Here is a 23986-nt window from a genome sequence, read left to right as displayed (position 1 = left end):
TTAGCATTTCGAATATTCGCGCTCAACACTACAAATAACAGACAGTTCAAATAAAATGATACTAATATATGCCAAACCAATTTAACCAAGTAATTTTCTTTATGCAAGGAACAGATTCACCTCTTACGTATTCTATAAAGTGAACTGACATCTATAAAGACTGAACAATATTCTCTCTTTGTTCCCTAATTTCAAAATATTTTCGGCTACTATCTAAATCCAAAAATACTGGTTGCCCAATAATTAGAAATACCCGCTATGGTAATCCCATTATTACAATTGTTGTCTCGGTAGAATTTGTTTTCCCTTTGAATGGAAAGGAAAGGGTTTAGAGAAGAAAAATTAAAAGCATAAATTTTAGTATCTGTGGATGTCTTTTGCATACTTGTGTGCTGCTGAAAACCGAAAACAGCTGCAGTTCATATTAGGAGACTCGGCTACACGTGATGTGATATTTTTTATGCTGTCCATTGAGGATGCACATGACTGGAATATGGCTTTTATGTCAGGTTTTCCTGTTTGTTGATGGACCTCTGGGCTCGAAGACAGAATCTTGGGCCTATAACTACTGCTTTGGGTGTTACCAAGTGTTTATATATTTACGTCACTTGTTCTTGTGAGAAAGTTGTGTTAAATTACCCAACAAAGAGTAAATATTCTCACCTAAACTATTTCCCATATTGCACAGAAAGGTGCAGGCTACTGCTCTTTTTAGGCCGCAGCTGGGGCAGTCTGGATGACAACAGATAGAGATGCATTGATGTCATTACACCTGCCTATACCAGAGAACGACCCTTTGTAAAGGGGGTTTTGAACAGCAGGGCACAAAGACAATGGTACCCAATCTCCATTGTGTTGTGTTTTGTATGTACACAACTCAACATTTAAATTGCAGAAACATGAAGGACAAGCTGTAAAGTTGACGAAAAAGCAGATGTCACTAAGATCTGAAAATGGTCACATTTTCAAGCATCTAGCTCCAGCCTGTGGCATGTAGAAGGGGCATCAGTGGTGTAAAAGCAAATTTTTTCAGCCTCATGAAACCCCAGAAATTTGTAACAAGATTCAGTATAGCCAGATGTCCAGCAACAGGTGTTTCATTGACCTCATGCTATTGCCCTCAAAGGCTATCATGGGGCAGAGCAATATACACGTGATGCTGTACTGGATCACCACAATCCCACAACATGAATTTATCCCTAGTAGAGCCTGACTTGTTCATTGACTCTTTTATGTGACTAAGATTTTTATGACTTGTAGGTTTCTAGCACAATCCCAATTTACTCACTGAAGCAGGGTCTTCTCAGGGGTGTTACTTAGGTTCTTGAAAACTTCTGCACAGGATCCCACATTAACGGCGTTGATCCTGCTGAAACACGTTCCAGCTGGGATGTCCAATTGGGTATCCTCCAACTCCACAATTGGTTCTTGCCAACCAGACCAGTTAGACAGACAGGCAGATGTGTGGTTGCCTTCATCCACAGTTTTAGTAGCTGGACCTTTGGCAATTTTTTTATGTAAAGACAAAAATGCTCCATAAATATTAATTTACGAAACCAAAACATTAACATTAACAACATAATAACCTACAATAAGTATTTACAATGCTAAAGAAAGTCCATTGATTTCCCTGACTTGTTAAGACATGGTTTTGGCTAAATCCGGTTAATCCATGTTAATCCCATTATTATAGATTGTTCTACATAAACATATTATCAGTACCATTCCCTGAACACAACTTCATTCTTGATCCTTCAGGCTCTCTGTACTGGGAGTGGATTAATCATTAACATGGACTATATGGAGCAGATGGATTTTCCCATGAGAATCAATACCTGATGAGTCTTCATGTGGGTGAAGACCTCCACCACCTCCACCACGTGCGTGCTTTTATTACAGTCATATTATAGGAAGACAGAGTCACCATGGTGACCCGACTAGTAGTCATTTTCTGTCTCTGGTCCATGGTACATTCCATGTACTATCATTCTTTTGAAAGAGAGGAGAAATGTATCATAGAAGACCTGCCATCTGACATGTTGGTCACAGGTAAGTGGATAATACCCATCACCATGTCATAATTATTATGTATGTTTTTGTACGTTGTATATGATTGTAGGTGGGTCAAGTAAGTGTAAGTTGTATTTTTTTGGGTAAAATTGTATATACCAGGCAAAGCTGGGTTGATATTAGTGCTTATTGGGTGTGAGGTCCATGATAATCTGGATTAATATGGTTGATGACAATCAAGGTGAGGTGACGGACATGGGGCTCACTATGACTTTTTTGTCCCCAGTAACCCTATGGCACTCTGGGGGAGTACTAGTGGTAGGTTTGGTTGGACAGGCTGTGGGTTTGCAAAGTGAGAGCTTTTCTTTCCACTCTTGCTAGAAGAGAACCCAATATCTGAAGTAATTTACTTTTGAAAATGATATAAGGGAGACTAGGTGGACCGTGTAGTCTTTTTATGCCAACAATATACGTTTCTGTCCAGAGCTGTAGCTAGCTCCCTTTGCGCCCGCGGCAAGCTAAGAAGATTTTTATGCTTTTTTAAATGTTTGATGGGATAGATGGATACACTAAACAGTTGGGCAAGAACTATTATTAGAGGTGCCCATTAGCCACAGCTCAGAGGGGACACAGAACAATGGTCCATATGGAACAATAGAGGGAGACCCGTGGGATTGCTGAGGTTTGTATTTTTTTTTAAAGTTTATTATTAAAATTTATATATTTATAATATGCAGTATAAGTACAAAATATTCCAATCTTAAAAAAAGTGATATAAGTAAGCATCCTCTTCTGAGATTCTGATATTTTACAATTACGGGGAGGTTATAGGACAACATGCACATAAAAATATACATAATATTCATAGCAATAATGCAAAAAGTCTGAAAAGAAGTGGTGATGGAACAAATATGTATAAACAATAGAGAAAGATATCATTGGGTCATAATGGGGGTACTCTCAAAGAGAACTAAGGTTGTGCTATTACTAGAAGGTATAATGGGTGGAAACAGGAATACGTTGATGCCTAGAAGTAAAAAGAAAGATAAGAAGGGAAAATAAAGTTGAAGGAAGAACAGGTATCAAGGGGAGAGAAGCAACAAGGCCGAAAATTCTGTTTCCTGATGTTTGTTATCTTTGTGTTGGTCGCAGTTTGCATCTCAATGGTCACTATGGCTCGATGTCACATGAACTCCTCATGCTCCTTGAGCTGACACAGGGATTAGGTTGCACTAGGGTTGGTGCTCCTTGTAGTTCCTCTGTGTTACAGTACTAGCTGATGGAGTTTTGAGGTGACCTCTATGCTCATGTGCATATACTGCGGTAACTTGAACAACTCATGTTTTCTTTCCGAAGACTAAAAAGTTCATTACCAGAGGAGGCACAGTTCTTAAACATCAGAACATACAGGCATTTAGGCCAGGACAAGGTAACCTAAGGTATTGTTGTCTCTACAGTACCTGGACTTTACTGAAGCCTTTCTTATCGCTCCCTATTACTGCAATTCCCATCTATGGGGTGAGAAACTGAACATCACTCCACACTTTTCTCCCTCTTTCCCTAAGATTGTGACTAGGGAAGGATAGTGTCTTGGATGGAGTTCTTGGTAGGAACAATCATCAACCCCAAGCAGTCTTTAGACTGGATACTTAGCAGGAACGGGCTATGTCCCAAGTTGCCCCCAGTTAATCTCCTTTAATAAACCCTAACATGAAGAGAGGCTATAGTAGGGCAAACTCCTTTGTTCCATACCTCTCCCTCTCCCAAGAGAGGTTGTTGTCTGTCTGGTATGGGGGACTTTAACTACTCTGACAGACTGGGGAGCTGAAACCTGCAGGTCCAGCATGCGTAAGAGGTTCTTCACAATAACAAAATACATAATTACCTTTCCCTACTAGCGCAGGACCCAGCAAGAGGGGTCAAAACAATAGGCCAGACATAGTATCTGAAGTAGATGGAGGGGTTATTTTGGTAAGTTTTTACTTATCCTATAAAAAGATGTCTACAAGTGGGGCTACAAAAACACTGAACTTCAGGAAGGCCAATTTTCACCAACTAAGTGAAGACCTCAATAACATAGATTAGGACCGCATCCTCAGTAATAAAAGTACACAAGATAAATGGAACATTTTTTAGAACGTCCTGAATAGATACCCTACGGGAATAAACATGTTAGAAATAGGAGAAAACCAATTTGACTAACCAAAACAGTTAGAGATGCGATAAATGGTAAAATTTAAATTGCAACAGAGAGAATGATTGCCATAGAATGTAGAAAATACTAATACTAATATTAACAAACTTAGAACTGAAACTGTTGGCCCCTTAAAAAACCTTTTTTTATATATCAACTGGCTCCAGAAAGTTAAACAGATTTGTAAATTACTTCTATTAAAAAATCTTAATCCTTTCAGTACTTATGAGCTTCTGAAGTTAAGGTTGTTCTTTTCTGTCTAAGTCCTCTCTGATGACACCTGTCTCGGGAAATGCCCAGTTTAGAAGCAAATCCCCATAGAAAATCTATTCTAAACTGGGCGTCTCCCGAGACATGTGTCATCAGAGAGCACTTAGACAGAAAAGAGCAACCTTAACTTCAGAAGCTCATAAGTACTGAAAGGATTAAGATTTTTTTAAGTAATTTACAAATCTGTTTAACTTTCTGGAGCCAGTTGAGATATATATGTATATATATATATATATATATATATATATATATATATATATACGTTTTTTCCTGGAAAACCCCTTTAAGAAATAATCTGAGTGTAATGGTGGAGGAGGATAAGAAAAAGGCCAATCTACTAAATCACTTCTTCTGTACTGTATTTACAGGGGAAGGGTTAATGTAACTTAGTAACATTTAAACACACAACAGACATATCACATGGGTCAGATGGCATCCATTCCACGATTTTGCAGGAATTAAGTACCGCACTAGACAGACCCTTAGTCTTTATATTTAATGATTTTATATTAACAGGGAGTGTTCAAAGTAGCGCTTAGCAAATTTGGTACCAATATTCAAAAAGGGGTCAAAAGTGATCATGGAAACTATAGGCCTGTAAGTTGAACATTTGTTGTGGGAAAGATTTTTGAGGGTTTTCTGAGGGAAGCTATTCTGGAATATCTTAAAGAAAATAACTTTGTAACATAGCACCAACATGGGTTTATGCTGGATCGGTCCTGTTAGACTAATCTGATCAGCTTCTATGGAGGTCAGTTATATATTGGATCGGAGAGAAGCTGTGGATGTTATATATCTGGACTTTTCTAAGGCATTTGATACTGTGCCACGCAAAAGGTTAGAACATAAAATGAGAATACTGGGACTAGGGGAGGATATGAGTAAATGGGTGAACAACTGGCTCAGTGACAGGAAGCAGAGAGTTTATATCAAAGGAACTTGCTCTGGTTGGGTGACCGTTACAAGTGGGGTACCACAGGGGTCAGTACTGGGTCCACTTCTTTTCAATATGTTTATAAATGACCTTGCAGAGGGATTACAGGGTAGAATTTCAATATTTGCATATGACACTTAACTGGATAAGGTTATACCCACAGAAAAGAATAACATAATATTACAAAGGGATCTAGGGAAGCTGGAGGCTTGGGCATATACATGACAAATGAAATTTAATGTGGATAAATGTAAGTTAATACACATGGGCCATAAAAACTAAATGTACAAATAATAAGACATTAGGTAAAACTACTACTGAAAAGGACTTGGGAGTACTGGTGCACAGTAAGCTTAACTTTAGTGATCAGTGCCAGGTAGCTGCTGCCAAGGCTAACAAAGTCATGAAATATATCAAGCAAGGAATAGAGGCACGTGACAGGGACATAGTTTTGCCTCTTTATAAATCATGTCAGACCACATATGGAGTACTGTGCCCAATTTTGGGCCCCTATAGAGAAAAGGACATGGCTGAACTGGAAAGGGTGCAGAGGAGGGCGACAAAGATAATAAATGGAATGGGAGGATTACAGGAACAAGACATTTAGTCTTAGGTTATTTAGTCTGGAAAAAGACCTATTGGGGTCGTTATGATCACAATCTACAAATTTATGAAGGGACAGTACGGAGATCTTTCTAGTGATCTTTTTATACCTAGGCCGGTATCCATGAAAAGCTGGCATCCCCTACATTTAAAGGAAAGAAGGTTTCACCATCATCACATACAAGGGTTATTTACTGTAAGAGCAGTGAGACTATGGAACTCTCTGCCACATGATGTTGCGATGTCTAACTCAACATAAATGTAAGGTTATGCATTTGGGCCGTAAAAACAATATGTACAGTTATAAGCAATAACAAGTTTAGGAACCGGAGACAAGATAAATGGCAGATATTACAAAGGAATAGAAAACAGGATAATAACAGGGGTTAACAGGACCAGGATATGCACGGCTTAAGAGGACCAGGATATGCACGGCTTAAGAGGACCAGGATATGTACGGCTTAAGAGGACCAGGATATGCACGGCTTAACAGGACCAGGATATACAGGGGGTGAACAGGTTAACAGGTTTACTGTTTCTGAATCCCTCTTTTCATTAGCTCACAGTGTTAGAAATCCTCTTAGGGGAAGGGGGCGTGTTTCTCCCTTGTGGTGGGAGGTGATTGGTGTGTGCTGGGAGGGGGCGTGTCCCTCCCTTGTAGTGGTGGGACTGGAGGTGATTAGTGTGTCTGCTCATGCAGCCTTGTTTTTGAGTGATCTCTTGTCCATGACTCATAGACAAGCTGATGCTGCTGCAGGACTGGTAAGTGTCCCTGTAGGTTAGGGAACCCCTAGTGGTGGGATTTTCAGAAGCTGTTTTCTTTATTAAATATTAAATTAAATTTTTTTTTTTAAACAAACCATATTACAAAAGATCTTTCTTTTTCATCAGTAACAACATATTAAAAGTTTTTGGATCTGACAGTGCCCATTTAAAGATGAAGAAACATGCTCTTTTTGTTTGTTAAGGTCGCTACAAGGTACAGAAGTGGGACATGAATCAACATGATTTCCACCCCTCAGCTCCAGGACTGGGAATGTTCGTGAGTGTCAAAGCTCCAAATGAAGAGGTAAATTTGTTGTAAGGTACCCATAATGTGCCCAATAGTCACGTCCCTTTCATCACGAGAAACATAGAATAAGCTAAAAGATCAAACAAATAATGTGTATACTGCTATTTTCCATGGACTGTGTCTAATATTGCATCTGATATGACTGCTAAAATACCATACACAGCATATGGACAAGAGTGGGACTTTATTTGTAAGAAGGCATCCGTGTTTTTCTCATATGATCCCTTTAATTTCCAGTAGAGATTTAATTCTTGTTTATGGGGATTTATTGAGGTATTGCTTTATATTTAACATCTTGCATATGTTGCTCTCATATTTTCAGATATTACTGGCAAAATTGTATGGACCAGATGGAAAATTTACGTTTACCACACATTCCAATGGACCCCATTTTATCTGTCTACAATCAAACTCTACGAATCTCATAGCATTTGCTAATAGCAGACTGGTGGGTATGAAAAGATAACAGGCCAAAACTATGTATGTCACTGAGTCCACCAGCGTAAAAATGAGTGCGGCTTTGGAGTATTTAACCCCTTAAGGACTCAGGGTTTTTCCGTTTTTGCACTTTCGTTTTTTCCTCCTTACCTTTTAAAAATCATAACCCTTTCAATTTTCCACCTAAAAATCCATATTATGGCTTATTTTTTGCGTCGCCAATTCTACTTTGCAGTGACATTAGTCATTTTACCCAAAAATGCACGGCGAAACGGAAAAAAAAATCATTGTGCGACAAAATCGAAAAAAAAACGCCATTTTGTAACTTTTGGGGGCTTTCGTTTCTACGCAGTGCATATTTCGGTAAAAATTACACCTTATCATTATTCTGTAGGTCCATACGGTTAAAATGATTCCCTACTTATATAGGTTTGATTTTGTCGCACTTCTGGAAAAAATCATAACTACATGCAGGAAAATTTATACGTTTAAAAATGTCATCTTCTGACCCCTATAACTTTTTTATTTTTCCATGTATGGGGTGGTATGAGGACTCATTTTTTGCGCCGTGATCTGAAGTTTTTATCGGTATGATTTTTGTTTTGATCGGACTTTTTGATCACTTTTTATTCATTTTTTAATGATATAAAAAGTGACCAAAATACGCTTTTTTGGACTTTGGAATTTTTTTGCGCGTACGCCATTGACCGTACGGCTTAATTAATGATATATTTTTATAGTTCGGACATTTACGCACGCGGCGATACCACATATGTTTATTTTTTATTTTTTTTACACTGTTTTATTTTTTTTATGGGAAAAGGGGGGTGATTCAAACTTTTATTAGGGAAGGGGTTAAATGACCTTTATTAACACTTTTTTTTTACTTTATTTTTGCAGTGTTATAGGTCCCATAGGGACCTATAACACTGCACACACTGATCTCTAATGCTGATCACTGGCGTGCATTAACACGCCTGTGATCAGCATTATCGGCGCTTGACTGCTCCTGCCTGGATCTCAGGCACGGAGCAGTCATTCGTCGATCGGACACCGGGGAGGCAGGTAAGAGCCCTCCCGGTGTCCGATCAGCTGTTCGGGACGCCGCGATTTCACCGCGGCGGTCCCGAACAGCCCGCCTGAGCAGCCGGGTCACTTTCACTTTCACTTTAGAAGCGGCGGTCAGCTTTGACCGCCGCTTCTAAAGGGTTAATACCGCACATCGCCGCGATCGGCGATGTGTGGTATTAGCCGCGGGTCCCGGCCGTTGATTAGCGCCGGGACCCACGCGATATGATGCGGGATCGCGGCGCGATCCCGCTTCATATCGCGGGAGCCGGCGCAGGACGTAAATATACGTCCTGCGTCGTTAAGGGGTTAATATTGGATGTAAATCGGGATCGGAGTAACATCTTGTATACTCAGAGCTGCACTGGCTTTTCCACTGGTGGGAATTCACTGTATACATGCATAACTTATCCTGTACTGATCTTGAGTTATATCCTGTATTATACTTCAGAGCTGTACTCACTATTCTGCTGGTGGGGTCACTGTGTACATACATTACATTACTTATCCTGTACTGATCCTACATTATATCCTGTATTATACTTCAGAGTTGTACTCACTATTCTGCTGGTGGGGTCACTGTGTACATACATTACATTACTTATCCTGTACTGATCCGGAGTTATATCCTGTATTATACTCCAGAGCTGTACTCACTTTTCTGCTGGTGGGGTCACTGTGTACATACATTACATTACTTATCCTGTACTGATCCTGATTTACATTCTCTATTATACTCCTGTGCTGTACTCACTATGCTGCTGTTGAGGTCACTGTGTACATACAATACATTACTTATCCTGTACTGATCCTGAGTTACATTCTCTATTATACTTCAGAACTGTACTCACTATTCTGCTGGTGGGGTCACTGTGTACATACATTACATTACTTATCCTGTACTGATCCTACATTATATCCTGTATTATACTTCAGAGCTGTACTCACTATTCTGCTGCTGAGATCACTGTGTACATACACTGCATAACTTATCCTGTACTGATCCTGATTTATATCCTGTATTATACTCCAGAGCTGTACTCACTATTCTGCTGGTGGGGTCACTGTGTACATACATTGCATAACTTATCCTGTACTGATCCTGAGTTATATCCTGTATTATACTCCAGAGCTGTACTCACTATTCTGATGCTGAGGTCACTGTGTACATACATTACATTACGTATCCTTTACTGATCCTGAGTTATGTCCTGTAAATCTTTTATTAGAAAAATATAAATCATAACAAACACAAAACCAGCACAACTTTGCCATAACTGAAAACAACAACATGAAATAGCGTAAACCCAAACTTTACACTGAAAATAAAAGAACATAAATCCCACCTAACTGGCCGGCCCAGCTTTCCTAAAAATACTATAAACACACCTACATAACCAAATATCTAACAACACACTCACATGCATACTTAATTTGCATTACCAAAAAAAAAAAAAGAAAGAAACATAAAAATAGCACTATTTAGCTGTAAGTCAAAAACACCCAAACTTGGAAAAATCACACATTATAAACAGAAAACACAACAAGCACTCCCACTTTTTTTTCTTTTTTTTAAATAATAATAATAATATAATGAATGAAATCTACAACTCAAAATACCCAAACTTTGAAAAATCACACATACAAACAGAAAAAACAACAAGCACTCCCACTACACACCATTTAAAAAAAAAAATAACATTAATAATAAAAACATTAATAATATTATACCACACACACACATATACATACCTTAACTACATTTTACCTACGAGACCTAGAAAAAAAAAAAAACTAAATCCACAACGATATACAGAAATACCAAAGAAAAATTACTACAAAAATAACAACTGGTTCGACTGCCATATCTATCTCTACTAAACACTATATAATATAAACCAAGATATAAAATAAACAAAAATATAATATATACTATATATACTATATATGTATAAACTATATACACTATATAAATCTATAAATATACAGAAAACACACCTACAAATACAATAGAATATCCTACTGTAAACTGTCCCATTACCCACACGACTCGCCCTCCTGTATGTGGGTCAGAGTCCATACAGTTCATAGTCCTCAATGTCCAGTCCACAACTGATCCATCCCAAGTCCACCAAAACAAACAATCACCACCACCCACAAATGCACCCTCCCAACCTAGAACTCCTCCCAACCAACTTTACTATTACTGGCTTCATAACATACATAAAAAAAACAAAACAACCCACTTTAGGCCCAAGAATGGGAGAATGTGCCTGTAAACCTTTCATAACCTTAACATCTGAAAACATAACAAACAGTTATGGTGCAGAGGCATTAGCCCACCACCAGGAAGACAGATGGCAATCCCGATAGATACAAAATTTACATTCTTTCTCTAACTCCACCCTACCTCTCACCCTACCATTATCCCTGAAAATAAACTGACTCTACTATCACCCTAAAGCCAAAAATAGAAGTGTATTCAAGAGGAATAGGGCATAGAAAGGAAGGACTTCTACTTTTCCTCCCTTATGGATCCACTTCTGACTTTGGTTCAAAAGCTGCACTGGCAGTTTTCCAAAAACTGCCAGAAAAAAAATCAAGTGGAAACTTAGCCTAACCCCGTCCCTACATCACGGTCCCTTACCAAAACAAGGTAGAAAGTCTGAAAATGGTGACATCATCAGCGTATGCCACCACTCTCTGGGCAACATCCAGCTCCGCCAGACTCATCCCCACTCCCGCAGACGGCCCACAATCTACCCTCCGGACGAAGGGATCGATTGCGAACACACATAAAAGCAGGCTCAGAGGACAACCCTGACGGACTCTGGACCCCACCTCAACAGAGTGGCCGGACCACCCATTCACCAGAGGGAAACTTTCTGCCCCTGCATACAAGATCTTAAGCCAATTCGCAAAAGTACTCGGTAAGCCATCTCTCAGGAGGTGGGAACAGAGGTACTCGTGGTTCACCTGATCAAATGCTTTGGCCTGATCCAGGGACAGCAAGTACCCCTTCCAGAGACCTGCATTACTCCACTCTACTGCCTCCCGGACACTGAGAACAGCTCTTATGGTGCTGCAGCCTGGAACCGAGCAGTGCTTAGCACCCGAAAGGAGCCGGGGTGCTAACTTCAGCAGCCGATTAAACAATATCTTAGCCAAAAGCTTCCCGTCCATATTGAGAAGAGCTATGGGCCTCCAATTCTCAATACAGCTTGGATCTTTACCCTTTGAGAGAAGAATCAGAGCTGACCTCCTCATTGAACTCGGCAGAGTTCTCGAGGATAGACACTCATTGAATAACTCAGTCAAGAGGGGAGCTAAAGACTCCTTGAAGTTCCTTTACCACTCGGATGTTAGGCCATCCGGACCTGGCGACTTCTTAGTGGCAAGCCCCTCCATCGCCAGTCTCACTTCCTCTTCCCTGATTTCTTCTGCCAAAACATCAAGAGAGGGGTCTACTCCTGGCTCAGGAATGGTTTCAGCCAGGAAAACTTACATCCTGTCTCGATCCAGATCCTTCCTTCCCAAGAGGTGTGAGTAGAAGGATCTGATGATCTCCAAGATCCCTGATCTGGACCGATTGGGAGATCCTGTACTATCAATCAGTCCCTAGATGATCTTACTACTCACTGACATCTTGCAGTTTCTGTAAGGGTTGGGCGAGCGGTACCTCACAAAATCCATTTAAAAAAACAGAGATGCATGCCTATCGTACTGACACCTCATCAGAAGGACTTCACTCTGGAGATATCCTCTCGGCTACCTCCAGTCAAGACGAGAAGCTCGAGTTTCCTCCTCAGACCCTGATACAAGTGGTACCTGTTCAGGGACCTGAGGTTCGAGATCTGGTGGAAGAACCCCGCAACCCGTTTCTTGAATATCTCCCACCACTCTGACTTACCACTACATGGGCCCATTATAGGTGCCTGACTCTGAAGAAAATCCTCAAAGGACTGTCTTACCTCTGCTTCCTCCAGGAGGTACGAATTCAGCTTCCAGTAACCTTTACTCATCGGGGGGGAGGGGGGAGGGGCTTTGGGGTCTCTGAAACATTCTGTGAAAACAAAATCAAACAGTGATCAGAGAACTCCACCTCAACCACGGACACTGCGGAAGAGACGGCTTCCTCCTTCAGATAAAACCTATCTAACCTAGACCTACAGCTTCCTCGATGAAAGGTGAAACCCGCTTGGCCTGAGGAGCTCCGGATGTGGGCATGCTCTAGGCGAGCTTCCCTAACTATACCATTGAGAGCTTTGCTATTATAAACCAACCAATCATTGGAGCCTCTCCTATCTTGGGATCTCATGACATTATTGAAATTCACTCCAAAGATCACCTGTCGGCTTGTATAAAGAAAGGTCTTAATCCTCATAAAGAGATCTTTTCGTCTCCACTTTGTTTGTGGGGTGTAGATGTTAATGAGACGGAACTCCTGTCCCTTCATGTGGACATCCAAGATCAGTCACCTCCCCATTTCAAACTCAATAACCCGTCTGCATTCAACCGGAGCGGTAAAAAGGACCGCCACCCCACTATACGGCTCAGCCACAAGAGACCAGTGGGAGGCTAGATCGGACAACCTGGTCTCTTGTAAAAAGAAAATGTGGGCTTCAACACGGCCGAGAGAATCAAAGGCTGCAAATCTAGCCGTATCTGACTTTATACTGGCACAGTTCATAGAAGCCAGCATCAATGGGGAGAGTGCCCCCATACAGGGGGGTGATTACGTTAGACAGCCCTCATTTCTGTCTCTTCTTTACCTCCTCATCCCCAGATGAGGAGGCTTCTTTCCCTTTGGACTTTTTTTTAGATTCTAACTGGTCCATTTTTGAATCCCCATCTCCGCCTGGCTCTGGTTTGGCCCCATCCCCTGAGGAAACTGTCCCATCAGGACAGGACCCAGTTCTCCCTGGAGGCTCCGCCACTTCAGGTACACCCTCCTTGACCCTCCCTCCAAGGAGGGGGAGGAGATGTCTTCAAGGACACAGTACCGGTTAGACTGATCAATCAGAGGGGGGTAGGTAAGCTTCCGCTTGGGACCTGGTCCGTAGCACGGGGACTAGAGTGCTCCGACCTCTTCTTTCACCCTTTACTGCCCTTCTTTTTTGGCATCTCTTCACCCTCCTCATCCACACTTTGATAGTGGGAGGAATCGGAAAGATCTGCCTTGCTGCCTTCTTCTCTACAGATTCTGCTTATTTCTTCATCCAGCACATTCTCCTCCAGGGCCTCAGCAGTTTCAGGACTAACCTCTGGAACAGGGCCAGAAGCCACCCCTGCCACATGAACACTCTCTAGTTTCCTGCTCCTTCTCCGATTAGCCTCCCACCTCAGCTTAGCACGACCTTTCCTCCTCACTGACCCTGTTGTATCTTCACCTGCATTCGTGTCCTCCCGAGCTGATGCAACATTACTGCTCTCCCCAGCCAAGGTGACCGTCGCACGGCCAAAGGCGCTAGGACAACGGCTGAAAGGGTTTCCTAAGACACCACACAGATGGCACCTGATCTGCCTACAGGATGCAGAAAGATGACCTACCCTACCACACAGAGCACAGACCTGCATGGTACAGGCTGCACTAAAGTGAGTGGGGCTGCTGCACCTGTGACAGACCTTGGGCTGCCCCTGGCAGAAAATTTGGATTCTGTCTCTCCCAATAAAAGCAGCTGATGGGATGTGGGCAACAGTGCTCCCCGACCGTTTCAGTTTGATGGAAAACGTCCAGGCCCCAGAACAGATCCCATGTTAGTCATTGTTCTTTTTCGGCATGTCTGTCACATCCCCATATCGGCTGAGCCAGGTCATGATGTCTTGGAAAGATAGTGACTCATTACGTGTCAAAACGGTAACTTTCTTGGTCAAGTTCTGAAGAGATATCTCCTTTACGGTGAAATCCAGACAGCTGGGCTCACTATTCACCACTTCATAGTTCGACCAGAAGAGTTCCAAACTCTCTGGCCGAACGAAGCTGATGTCAAACTTCATGCACTCCACTTGCACCCATCTCATGCACTCCACTTGCACCCCTCTCATGCACTCCACTTGCACCCCTCTCATGAACTCCACTTGCACCCATCTCATGCACTCCACTTGCACCCCTCTCTTGCATTCCACAAGCACCCCCCTCATCCACACTGCTACTACAACTCCTCCCATGCGCACTACCATAACTCACATTCTGCACATTACCATTTTTATTCACATTTTGGCTCTCATTTTTACTCTTGGCTGCACTCTCCCTTGGTGTGTTACAGGCTGGGCTGGCTAGATCTATTGCTGCATGTATAAGTGTTGCCGGTTTAAGGATCGGAGCTGCACGGCTCCTGGGGCACAGGCACAGACTCTGCCTCTGCCATGGGTGGCCCGCCCCCTCACACAATGCCATAGATCTTGGCAGGAGCTGTCCCTCCGGGCGCACTTCCGCCCGCCTACTACAGCTGGCGCGCAGGGAACCTCCCCCTTTACAGGGGAGTGCCCCGCAGTGCCAGAACGGAACTGACTGCATCACCTAGGGGACCGCTCCCTGAACCAACAAGGTCTGGCACCCGGACACTTCCCCCCCCCCCCCCCCTCACAGGGGAGTGCCCTGCAGTGCCAGGACCTGTACCGCCCACTTCAACCAACGGACCACCCCCCGAACGGGTAAATCTGCCACCATTTTCTGGTGCCTGGACACCCTCCCCCCTCACAGGAGGGTGCCCTTTTTTTTCTATAGCACCCACGGCCATTATGTACTACTGTATCCTCCACTACAGAAACAGGGTCTGGCAGATTGGGGGACCCAGCACCTCAGCCGACCCAGGATGCTGGAAAGAAGAAAAGACAAACTTCACTCCTTGGGTCTTCTTCCTCTTCTTGCCCTTTGCTTTTTTCTTCTCCTCTGGGCCCAAATCATCACCAAAAGAAACATTTTCTAGACCCCCGTCTGCCAAGCCTCTGCCTTTACTACAGTCACTGACATCACCGTCCTCATCCTCACTGGAGGGAGGTAAGGCCACTTGAGCTGGGTTCACATAGTCTGCACTATGGGTAAGTGGGGGGTCAGGGGTAACCCATGTCCATATCCCCCTCACTCACATCGCCCTCCTCACCTCCTTCACCTTCCTCCATCTCTTAATCCTTGCTCTGGCAGTAATCTTGGTAGCTTTCATTTTCTACACCTCTGGAGACCTGCATGTTGAAGAAATGATCTTCATTAAGAAGCTTCTCACTGAAGATGCCTGCTCCAGCCTCAATGTCAGATCTCATCCGCATCAGATCCTCCACTTCTTTCTTTAATGTTCTCCCCTTAGCAGAGAATATTGCCCTCTTGGCCTTAGCTGCATGATCTGCCTGGTAACTTGCAAACTTTAGATCTTCTCTAAGGCCAGGTAGTAGTTTGTCAAGCTGCTCATATTGTGTCATCTTTGCCTGGATTCTAGAACCAAAAGTCATCAGGGATTCCCTTGGCCCCTTTACCCCACAATGCTGGGGTTCTGAGGAACCGGAGGTAGATGCCTTCACTCCACACCTCTATCTGGATGTGTTTCTTTTCCTGAAGGAGCTTTTGCTGGAAGCTTTGCAGCTCCCAGCAGGGGATGGGTGTCCCATATTGCTGTGGGCCCTGGTGGATCTCCTCACCCCGTCCTGGCTACTGGCCTTTGAATGGTCCCTCACACCCCCCGCCGGCCAAGTACGGGGGGTGGAAGATGAGGCCCTGGTTTCTCGGGTTTCCTGCCCAGGAGTCTGCCACATGCCTGGGGAGGGGTTGATGGATTTTCTGTTTCTCTGGAAGTCTGCTGGAAGTCACAGGAGCACAGACACACCCAACCTCACTCCAGAGCTGTACTCACTATTCTGCTGTTGGGGTCACTGCATGCATACATTACATTACTTATCCTGTACTGATCCTGAGTTATATCCTGTATTATACACCAGAGCTTTACTCACTATTCTGCTAGTGTGGATTTGCTGTGTACGATTACATAACTTGTCCTGTACAGGGGATTAGATTGTAATGTATATACTATGACTCCACACCAGCAGAGTAGTTCTTTGAGTATATACAAAATAATGACTGACTGGGCTCCCTCCCAGGCTCTCTACTCAGTGTTGTGGCATCATGTGGTGGTGCTCTATTCTCTCTTGGGGTGTTGTGTCATATTTTGAGCCCCATCTGAAAATGGGTTCTGAAGTAGCTGTGCAAGCAATGCATAGCAGTGTACGATGAGCAATATGGCTCTACTGTTGTTTTGTTGTGTCTGTGAGGTATGTCCTTCTGACTGCCATATGCATAGGTGTTTCCACATGCGCAGAAATGTCAGGACCCATTTTCTGATGGAGCTAAAAATTTGACACAACACTGGAACCACTACTTTAATTAATCCAGCTTTGACAATACAGTGGCCACCATTACAGTATTTTTTACCTGTACGCCCTAGAGAATTGCTCCATCCCCCTGGGTGGACATGTACCTCAAGTTGGGAACCGCTGATTTACAAGATTATAATAAATATGGGTGAAGTACAATGAGTATAACTAAAACATGAGGTACTGTTTGCCTCATGACTCACAAATGAGACCAGATCCACTGAATATTAGTTCAGCTCCCGATCCCTCTCCTCTGTGTGTTTGGCTCTTGTTAACATTCCATCACTGTCTAAGATCCGTGTTCTAGAGATGATTAAATGAAGTCAAATCCGTAACAGCTGTTAACCATCCATTATCAAATAAGGAGGTATTAAAGGGAATAACTCTGGAAATTTGTATAATCATTCGCTGTACGGATATAAAATATTTAGACTGGGATTTTACTGAAACTCAAACAGTCAAGCAAACAATCCACTTAGGAGTCAGACAATTTCACACTCCATTTTCCCAGGAGCCCGTCGCCGAGACTGCGCTAAAGTGGATGTGATCACGCTTCAGAAATGTAAAATTGAAGTAATTCTGCAAGACGCGTCAAAGAGATCTGAACACTATCTGCCAGATTATTCTGCTTCAATGATGTGGAGAATACCAGCGAGGGCAGGAGGATAGTCATCAGCAGCAGAAGGCAACGCAATGCAGACCCATGTAACCCTCCATATATCTAGTCAGTGTCTGTGTAGTGGAGGGTGCAGAGTGCGGATCTCCTCATTACACTGATCAGTGTCAATCCGGAGACGTCTACATCAAGATGTCTGTACGGCTTGTTAGGATGTCACATACTGTAAGCCTGATGATGCTTCCATCTTTTGCTAACATGAGTATTTCAAGCGACAGAGCAGAACTGTTTTTTCGCTCATCGTTTGTGCATCGTGATGGTTCCTGAGTTATATGGTTTGTACGTGTGGTGTCCCAGTATGGGAGGGTGTTGCCCCGTACCTTTCCTGCCCTGTCAGGCAGTGTCCCAGGGCCCCCTTTAGTTGTTTCCCCATTTGTATATATGTTGTATATTAAAAGATGTGTTATGCCTTTAATAAAATGTACCACGTGATTGTTACCCAGGAGGTCCAAGTGACCAGCGGACCTATGGGCTCCCTTCTAGTCTCCCCCATATAAGCCCTGGGTAGAGCTAGCATCTCTCTTTTTTGAGCTCTGCTCTTGCTTCCTGCTGAGGTCCAGTAAAGTTGTGCCTAGAGTGTGTGTCCAGAGTAGTGGAGGCCTTAAGTCAAGTCCTGTAGCCACAAGTCAAGTGCAAGTAAGATAAAGTCACCGTCCTGTCAGTCACAAGTCAGTCAAGTCAAGTCATCTGTCTACCCAGGGTGGCCTGCACTAAATTCTCTAGTCCAACTACAAGTCCCAGAAAGCCTGCGATGTCTCTGCGTCACTGGTCATCTCCTTTGGCCCTGGCTGAACTGTGTAGACTTTACCAACTGTCTACCCTCAGTAAAGCTACCATTGTCCGTAACTTGGCATCGGTGACTTCATTGCGCTCATGCCTAGCCCAGGATCCAGCGGTATACCTTCGGGTGGTTAAGGAGAAACCACGCCCTGGCGTCACGAACACAGGGGGTTAATACCATCTGCCCTTAGGGTAACAACATCTGCCCTGCACCTCACACCCTTCCATACCACACCCTCTCAGGCAGCCTCCCTTCTGTGTCCCCTGGGCCTCCTTGTACAGTGGTCCCTTAAAATACGATGGTAATCCGTTCCAAATGGACCATTGTTTGTTGAAACCATCTTATGTTGAGGGATCCGTGCAATGTAAAGTATAGGACAGTGGTCTACAACCTGCGGACCTCCAGTTGTTGCAAAACTACAACACCCAGCATGCCGGACAGCCAACGGCTGCTGGATGTTGTCGTTTTGCAATATCTGGAGGTCCGCAGGTTGAAGACCACTGTTAGAGGAAGTTGTACTCACCTGTCCCCGCCGCTCCGGATCGTCACCGCTCATCACCGCTGCCCGGGATGTCGCCGTCCATCGCTGTCGCCGCGTCCCTGAGGTGTCCCCGATGCTCCGGTAAGGCCTCTGCTTCCCCGGCCTCCTCGCTCTCCGTCACCGCCATCACGTCGTTACGCACGCCACTCCTATTGGATGACCGGACGGCGTGCACAGCGACGTGATGACGACGATGGAGAGCGCCGACGATGCAGGGGATCCCGAAGAGGACGCGCCAGGGCCCCCGAGGACAGGTAAGAGACATCACCGGAGCTCACGGGGCACCGTAAACGGCTATCAGGCGGCAGCTGAAGCAGTCTGCGCTGCCGGATAGCCGTTTATGCGATGGCCCCGACATACAAAAGCATCTGAGAGGCCATCGCATGTTGAAATTATCGTATGTCGGGGCCATCTTATGTCGAGGGGTGGGTCACTGTACTTGTTTCCCCCCTGTACATTTGTTTTGCTGTGTATTGTGATATATAATGTACTATTGTGATATATAATGTACTAATAAATGTACCATGTGATTGTTACCCAGGAGGTATCAGTGACCAGGTGACCCAGGGTCTCCCCATATAAGCCCTGGGTGGAGCTAGCTCACTCTCTTAGTTCCTGAGTCTTTGCTAAGGTCAAGTTGAGTCCTAGTGTGTGTATCCAGAGTCATTGGAGGCCTCAAGTCCAGTCTGCAGCCACAATCAATTGCAAGTAAGCAACAGTCATAGCTTTGTCAGTTATCAGTCAGTCAAGTCAGTCCCTGTCAGCAACTGTCAAGTCAGCGTGGCCTGCATTCAATTGTCCAGTCCTGCTACAAGTCCCAGCAAGCCCTTAAGGTCTCTGAAGTCACTGGTCACCTCCTTGGGCCCTGGCTGAACCATATAGACTTTACCATCTGTCTACCCTCAGTAAAGCTACCGTTGTCCGTAACTTGGCGTTGGAGTCATTATTGCCCCCCCGTGCCCAGCCCAGGATTCAGTGGTATACCTTCAGGTGGTATCAAGAATAAACCACGTCCTGGCATCACAAACACAAGGGGTTAATGCCCTTCTGCCCCTAGGGTAATTCCATCTGCCCTACATAACACCCCTCTACCACAACCTCTATCCATGTCCTCTGAAGCATTGCTATAGGAGGTGCAGAGGTAGCAGTGGCAACCAGGCAGGGGTGTCCAAAAAAGGCCGAATAAAATGTGGGCAAGAAAAAAAAAAAAAAGAAGCCCATTAGACAAGGTGTATGAGAGAGTTTGGAATTGTGTATGGTCACTGTTTCAGTAAAGGCAGAACTATATATTAGACCTACATGTCCTTGGTTTGTGTATATTCTCTAACAATCAGTTGCCTAGTAGTTTTTTTTTTAGTAGAATAGCCATAATGACAAGATTATGGTGGAAAAATTAGACATTTTCCATTTTGCAAATGTGTGGATACCATGAGGCGCACATTGGTCCAGAAGTTGTAATGAATAAATGTACCGATGTATGCCCCCATACAGTTAAAGGGGTACTCTACTGCCCCAGCATTCAGAACATTTAGTTCCGAACGCTGGGTGTGGGCTGCGGGGGTCGTGACGTCATGACTACGTCCCTTGTCATACCACGCCCACTTAATGCAAGTCTATGGGAGGGGCGTGGCTGTGGGCGTGACGAACGCAGGGGCAGTGGAGTACCCCTTTAAGTCAATTGGCTTGTCCTGTCATCGGTCTGCCAACTTTTCATCAACATTTATGAGCACCATAAGAATATTTCTGATCACAATGTCACCTGTATAATGTATTTTTTAACAGTTCTTCTTTCTTCTAATTGGTATTTTATCCGAGGCTTATCTATAGGAGAGGCAGGCACTACCGGCTATGCTGTTCTTCCACACTCAGAAGCACTGCACCTTGACCCCCAGCCTAAGATTCTGTACCTGGTTCTGTTGGATCAGCAGAAGGTCCTGAACGGTGTCCTAAATGAGCTCCCCATGTTCTTCTAGACTTCATTTTATGATCAGTCATCTATTTAGTCATAAGAACTTGAAGACTGCCCGACCACCCCACATACACACCCCACATATAGACCACAGCATCACAATGTAACATGTAACTTAAAAAGCCAGAGCCTTAGCAGAAAATCTGTAACAATGTCCCCATGTACCACTTATAAGACAGGTATCTACTTATGTAAGACAGAGGAAGTTGGGTCCTTTTAGGCACCACTGGTGTAAAATAGTCTAATATTCAAATCTGTCCTCCGGAAGAGGTGATATGTATGAAGTAAGGTTCTGTAATCTGTTTCCTCCTATTCCCTCTCCCTCACACAGGCACACTGACCTGTGAAATAAACAATCCTTAGCAAGTAGCTGTGACAACTTCAAAGTTTCAGAGTTGTCGTTTTTTAGTGAGTGCGGAGATTCTGAACACTTATAACCAAGTAGAGGAGGAAAGAGACAAACATTTTTTTAACAAGCTATAGTGTGGTGGACCACCGGTGTATGGCGGGACCACGGGTATAGTGGTGTAGGTGGTGGGATTAGATGGTGTTAACCCCTAGTGTTCATGACGCCAGAGTTGTTTTTGGTACCAGAACCACACAAACGGTATCTCCGCTATCCCATTGGCTAGTACTGAAAGGAGAGTCCACAACCAGTTATGGTTTAACGGAGGCTTTACTGAGTTCAGACAGATGGTATTATCTTCACAGCTAGGCCAGATTCCCAGAGAGGTGGCCAGGAACCCAGAAGGACCTCGCAGCTTGCTGGGACTGACAGCAGACATAAACTTTTGACTTACTGGAATGACTGATATACTGAATGTACTGATATCTCTGGTGGTTGCTGTGCTCAGTAAGGTAACATAAGAGATAAGAGAGAGAATTGTAATGGCCGCCCCTTTATATAGTGTTGTGCTGGACTAAGACCGATTGGTCAAGCTGTGGGTCATAGGTTAAGCTGGTGCTCTCTGGGAGAACATGTGACAACAAATCATGTGACTGCATAACATAACATGTGACAGACTTAAAGGTCCTTGAGAACTCCCACAGGTCCTTTAGACTATCTATACATTAGGATCCTGTCTATACATTAAGACGAGATCAATGACATTATAGAAACAGCAGGGGAGACCCTGCAGGAGAGCCCCCAGGTCACTGAGGGACTCAAACTGACAGGGCCTAAGTGTAGTGCAGGACCATGTCCCGTACTGGGACATTACAATATTACAAAGCCTACTTTCTTTGCCTAGAGTATTAATTCATGAATAAAATGTATACAATAAGTAAACGTATCCTTGGTCCTAGGATAAGTCATACATTTTTTTTTTTTTTAACCTGTAGTAATCCCATATATCTGACAGGGCTGTTTTATTCTGGTCTGCTGAAAATATAAAGCTGTCAATAATATATCTTATACACAGTTCAGTCATGGGTAATAACAAGGGTTCATGTTGAGTCTTAGGCAATGAAGCAACTGAGTCCAATAAAATACTGACCAGCGGTCTATTCTTTTTCAGAGGATACACCTGGATGTTCAGGTTGGGGAACATCCCTTGGATTATGCAAAAGTAGATCCAAAGGACAAAGTGAAGGAAGTGTCCTATGGTCTTGAACATCTTATGGGGGAAGTTAATCATATCATGAAGGAGCAGGAATATCAAAGGGTAGGTGGTACTGCTCTACGTGTAAATTTAGAGCAGGTTCTCCAAAGGAGATTATTTTGAGGGCCTGCTTTCTATTGTTATTGTTCGCACAGAGATTTCATCAATAAGATCTAATAAGCTAGCATCCCATAAGAAATAGATCTCATGGACAAGTGATTGGTTCCAAAGTCAGCTCTAAATTGGGTTGTCTTCAGCATCTCACTTGTCCACGGGTTGTACATGGTGTTGCTGCTCAACTCCATTTATGTCAGTGAAGATAAAAAGGTTGTGCGACAAAAGAAACAAACCTGTGTATGGTGTCAAAATGTATAACAATGCAACTTACTAATATAATGTTATTAGTCATAGTGCACAGTCCATATGAGCTATCCTGTCTGATTTGTAGCTGTGACATCACATAACACTCTCTGAATTTAGAGCTCTCGCCCTTGCATCTCTTTTCCCTCTTGTCTGCTTGGGGAGACACCAGTAACGTTAAGGGGGGAGCTCGTATTACTACTCATTAGATGTATGGCTCTATGAGAATTATGACTATGGAGACATATAATGTCTTACATTTACCATTCTTTTCTTTATGGCATAGGAACGCGAGGAGTACTACAGACGAAAGAGTGAAGACATGAATGGCAATGTCTTGTGGTGGGCGATTGCGCAAACCATCATCCTCACCACTGTGGGCATCTGGCAAATCAGACACTTCAAAGATTTCCTTATAGCCAAAAAAGTTGTGTAAAATTAGCTGAAACCATGACCAATAAAATTTTCAGATCACGTGACAATCGCACCTGTGTTATTTAAAGGGGTGTCCACACTGCATAGATATTTTAATAGGCAACAATGTATCTATGCCTTGTAAAGCATAATAAAAATAGAACTAAAGTAAGTAAGTTTAGTTGCATTCTTGTGGAACACCATGGCCATCAAATCATTACATCACAATGCCGTGTGCCAAATGACAAACTCAGCTCAGCTGCATCCCTATGCATTTGTACATGAAAAAACTGTACAGACCGATGGCATGTAGGAGGCACTTTGGTTTTGTTGGTCCTATTGCCTAAGACCCCCTCAGATCGTTGGAACCAGTGGGGAGAAGTGCTTAGCATAGGGCTGCTTTTACCCACTGTCATACAAACGTAGAATGTGTCGGCAGATAAGAACCATTTGGCCCATCTAGTCTGCCCAATAATCTGAATCCTATCAATAGTCCCTGGCCCTTTCTTATATGAAGGATAGCCTTATGTTTATCCCATGCATGTTTAAACTTCTTCACTGTATTTGCAGCGACCACTTCTGCAGGAAGGCTATTCCATGCATCCACTACTCTCTCAGTAAAGTAGTACTTCCTGATATTACTTTTAAATCTTTGTCCTCTAATTTAAAACTATGCCCTCTTGTGGTAGTTTTT

The 23986-nt window shown here is 43.5% G+C and overlaps 1 protein-coding gene across 1 annotated transcript; it reads left to right on the top strand.

Annotated features, from left to right (window-relative positions):
- Positions 1-1925: 1925 nt before the first annotated feature.
- On the top strand, positions 1926-23350 carry LOC130290614 (transmembrane emp24 domain-containing protein 11-like). Its single transcript, XM_056538879.1, has 6 exons — positions 1926-2049; positions 2120-2128; positions 6980-7080; positions 7406-7531; positions 22435-22581; positions 23165-23350. Exons 1-6 carry the CDS (start codon positions 1926-1928, stop codon positions 23312-23314), a joined length of 657 nt encoding a protein of 218 aa, XP_056394854.1. The 3' UTR covers positions 23315-23350.
- Positions 23351-23986: the final 636 nt, after the last annotated feature.

The sequence above is a fragment of the Hyla sarda genome, chromosome 1 (genome assembly GCF_029499605.1).
Source record: "Hyla sarda isolate aHylSar1 chromosome 1, aHylSar1.hap1, whole genome shotgun sequence".
Lineage (NCBI taxonomy): Eukaryota > Metazoa > Chordata > Amphibia > Anura > Hylidae > Hyla > Hyla sarda.
Note: the sequence above shows the minus strand (reverse complement) of the source record. Positions and strands in the feature narration are given on the sequence as shown.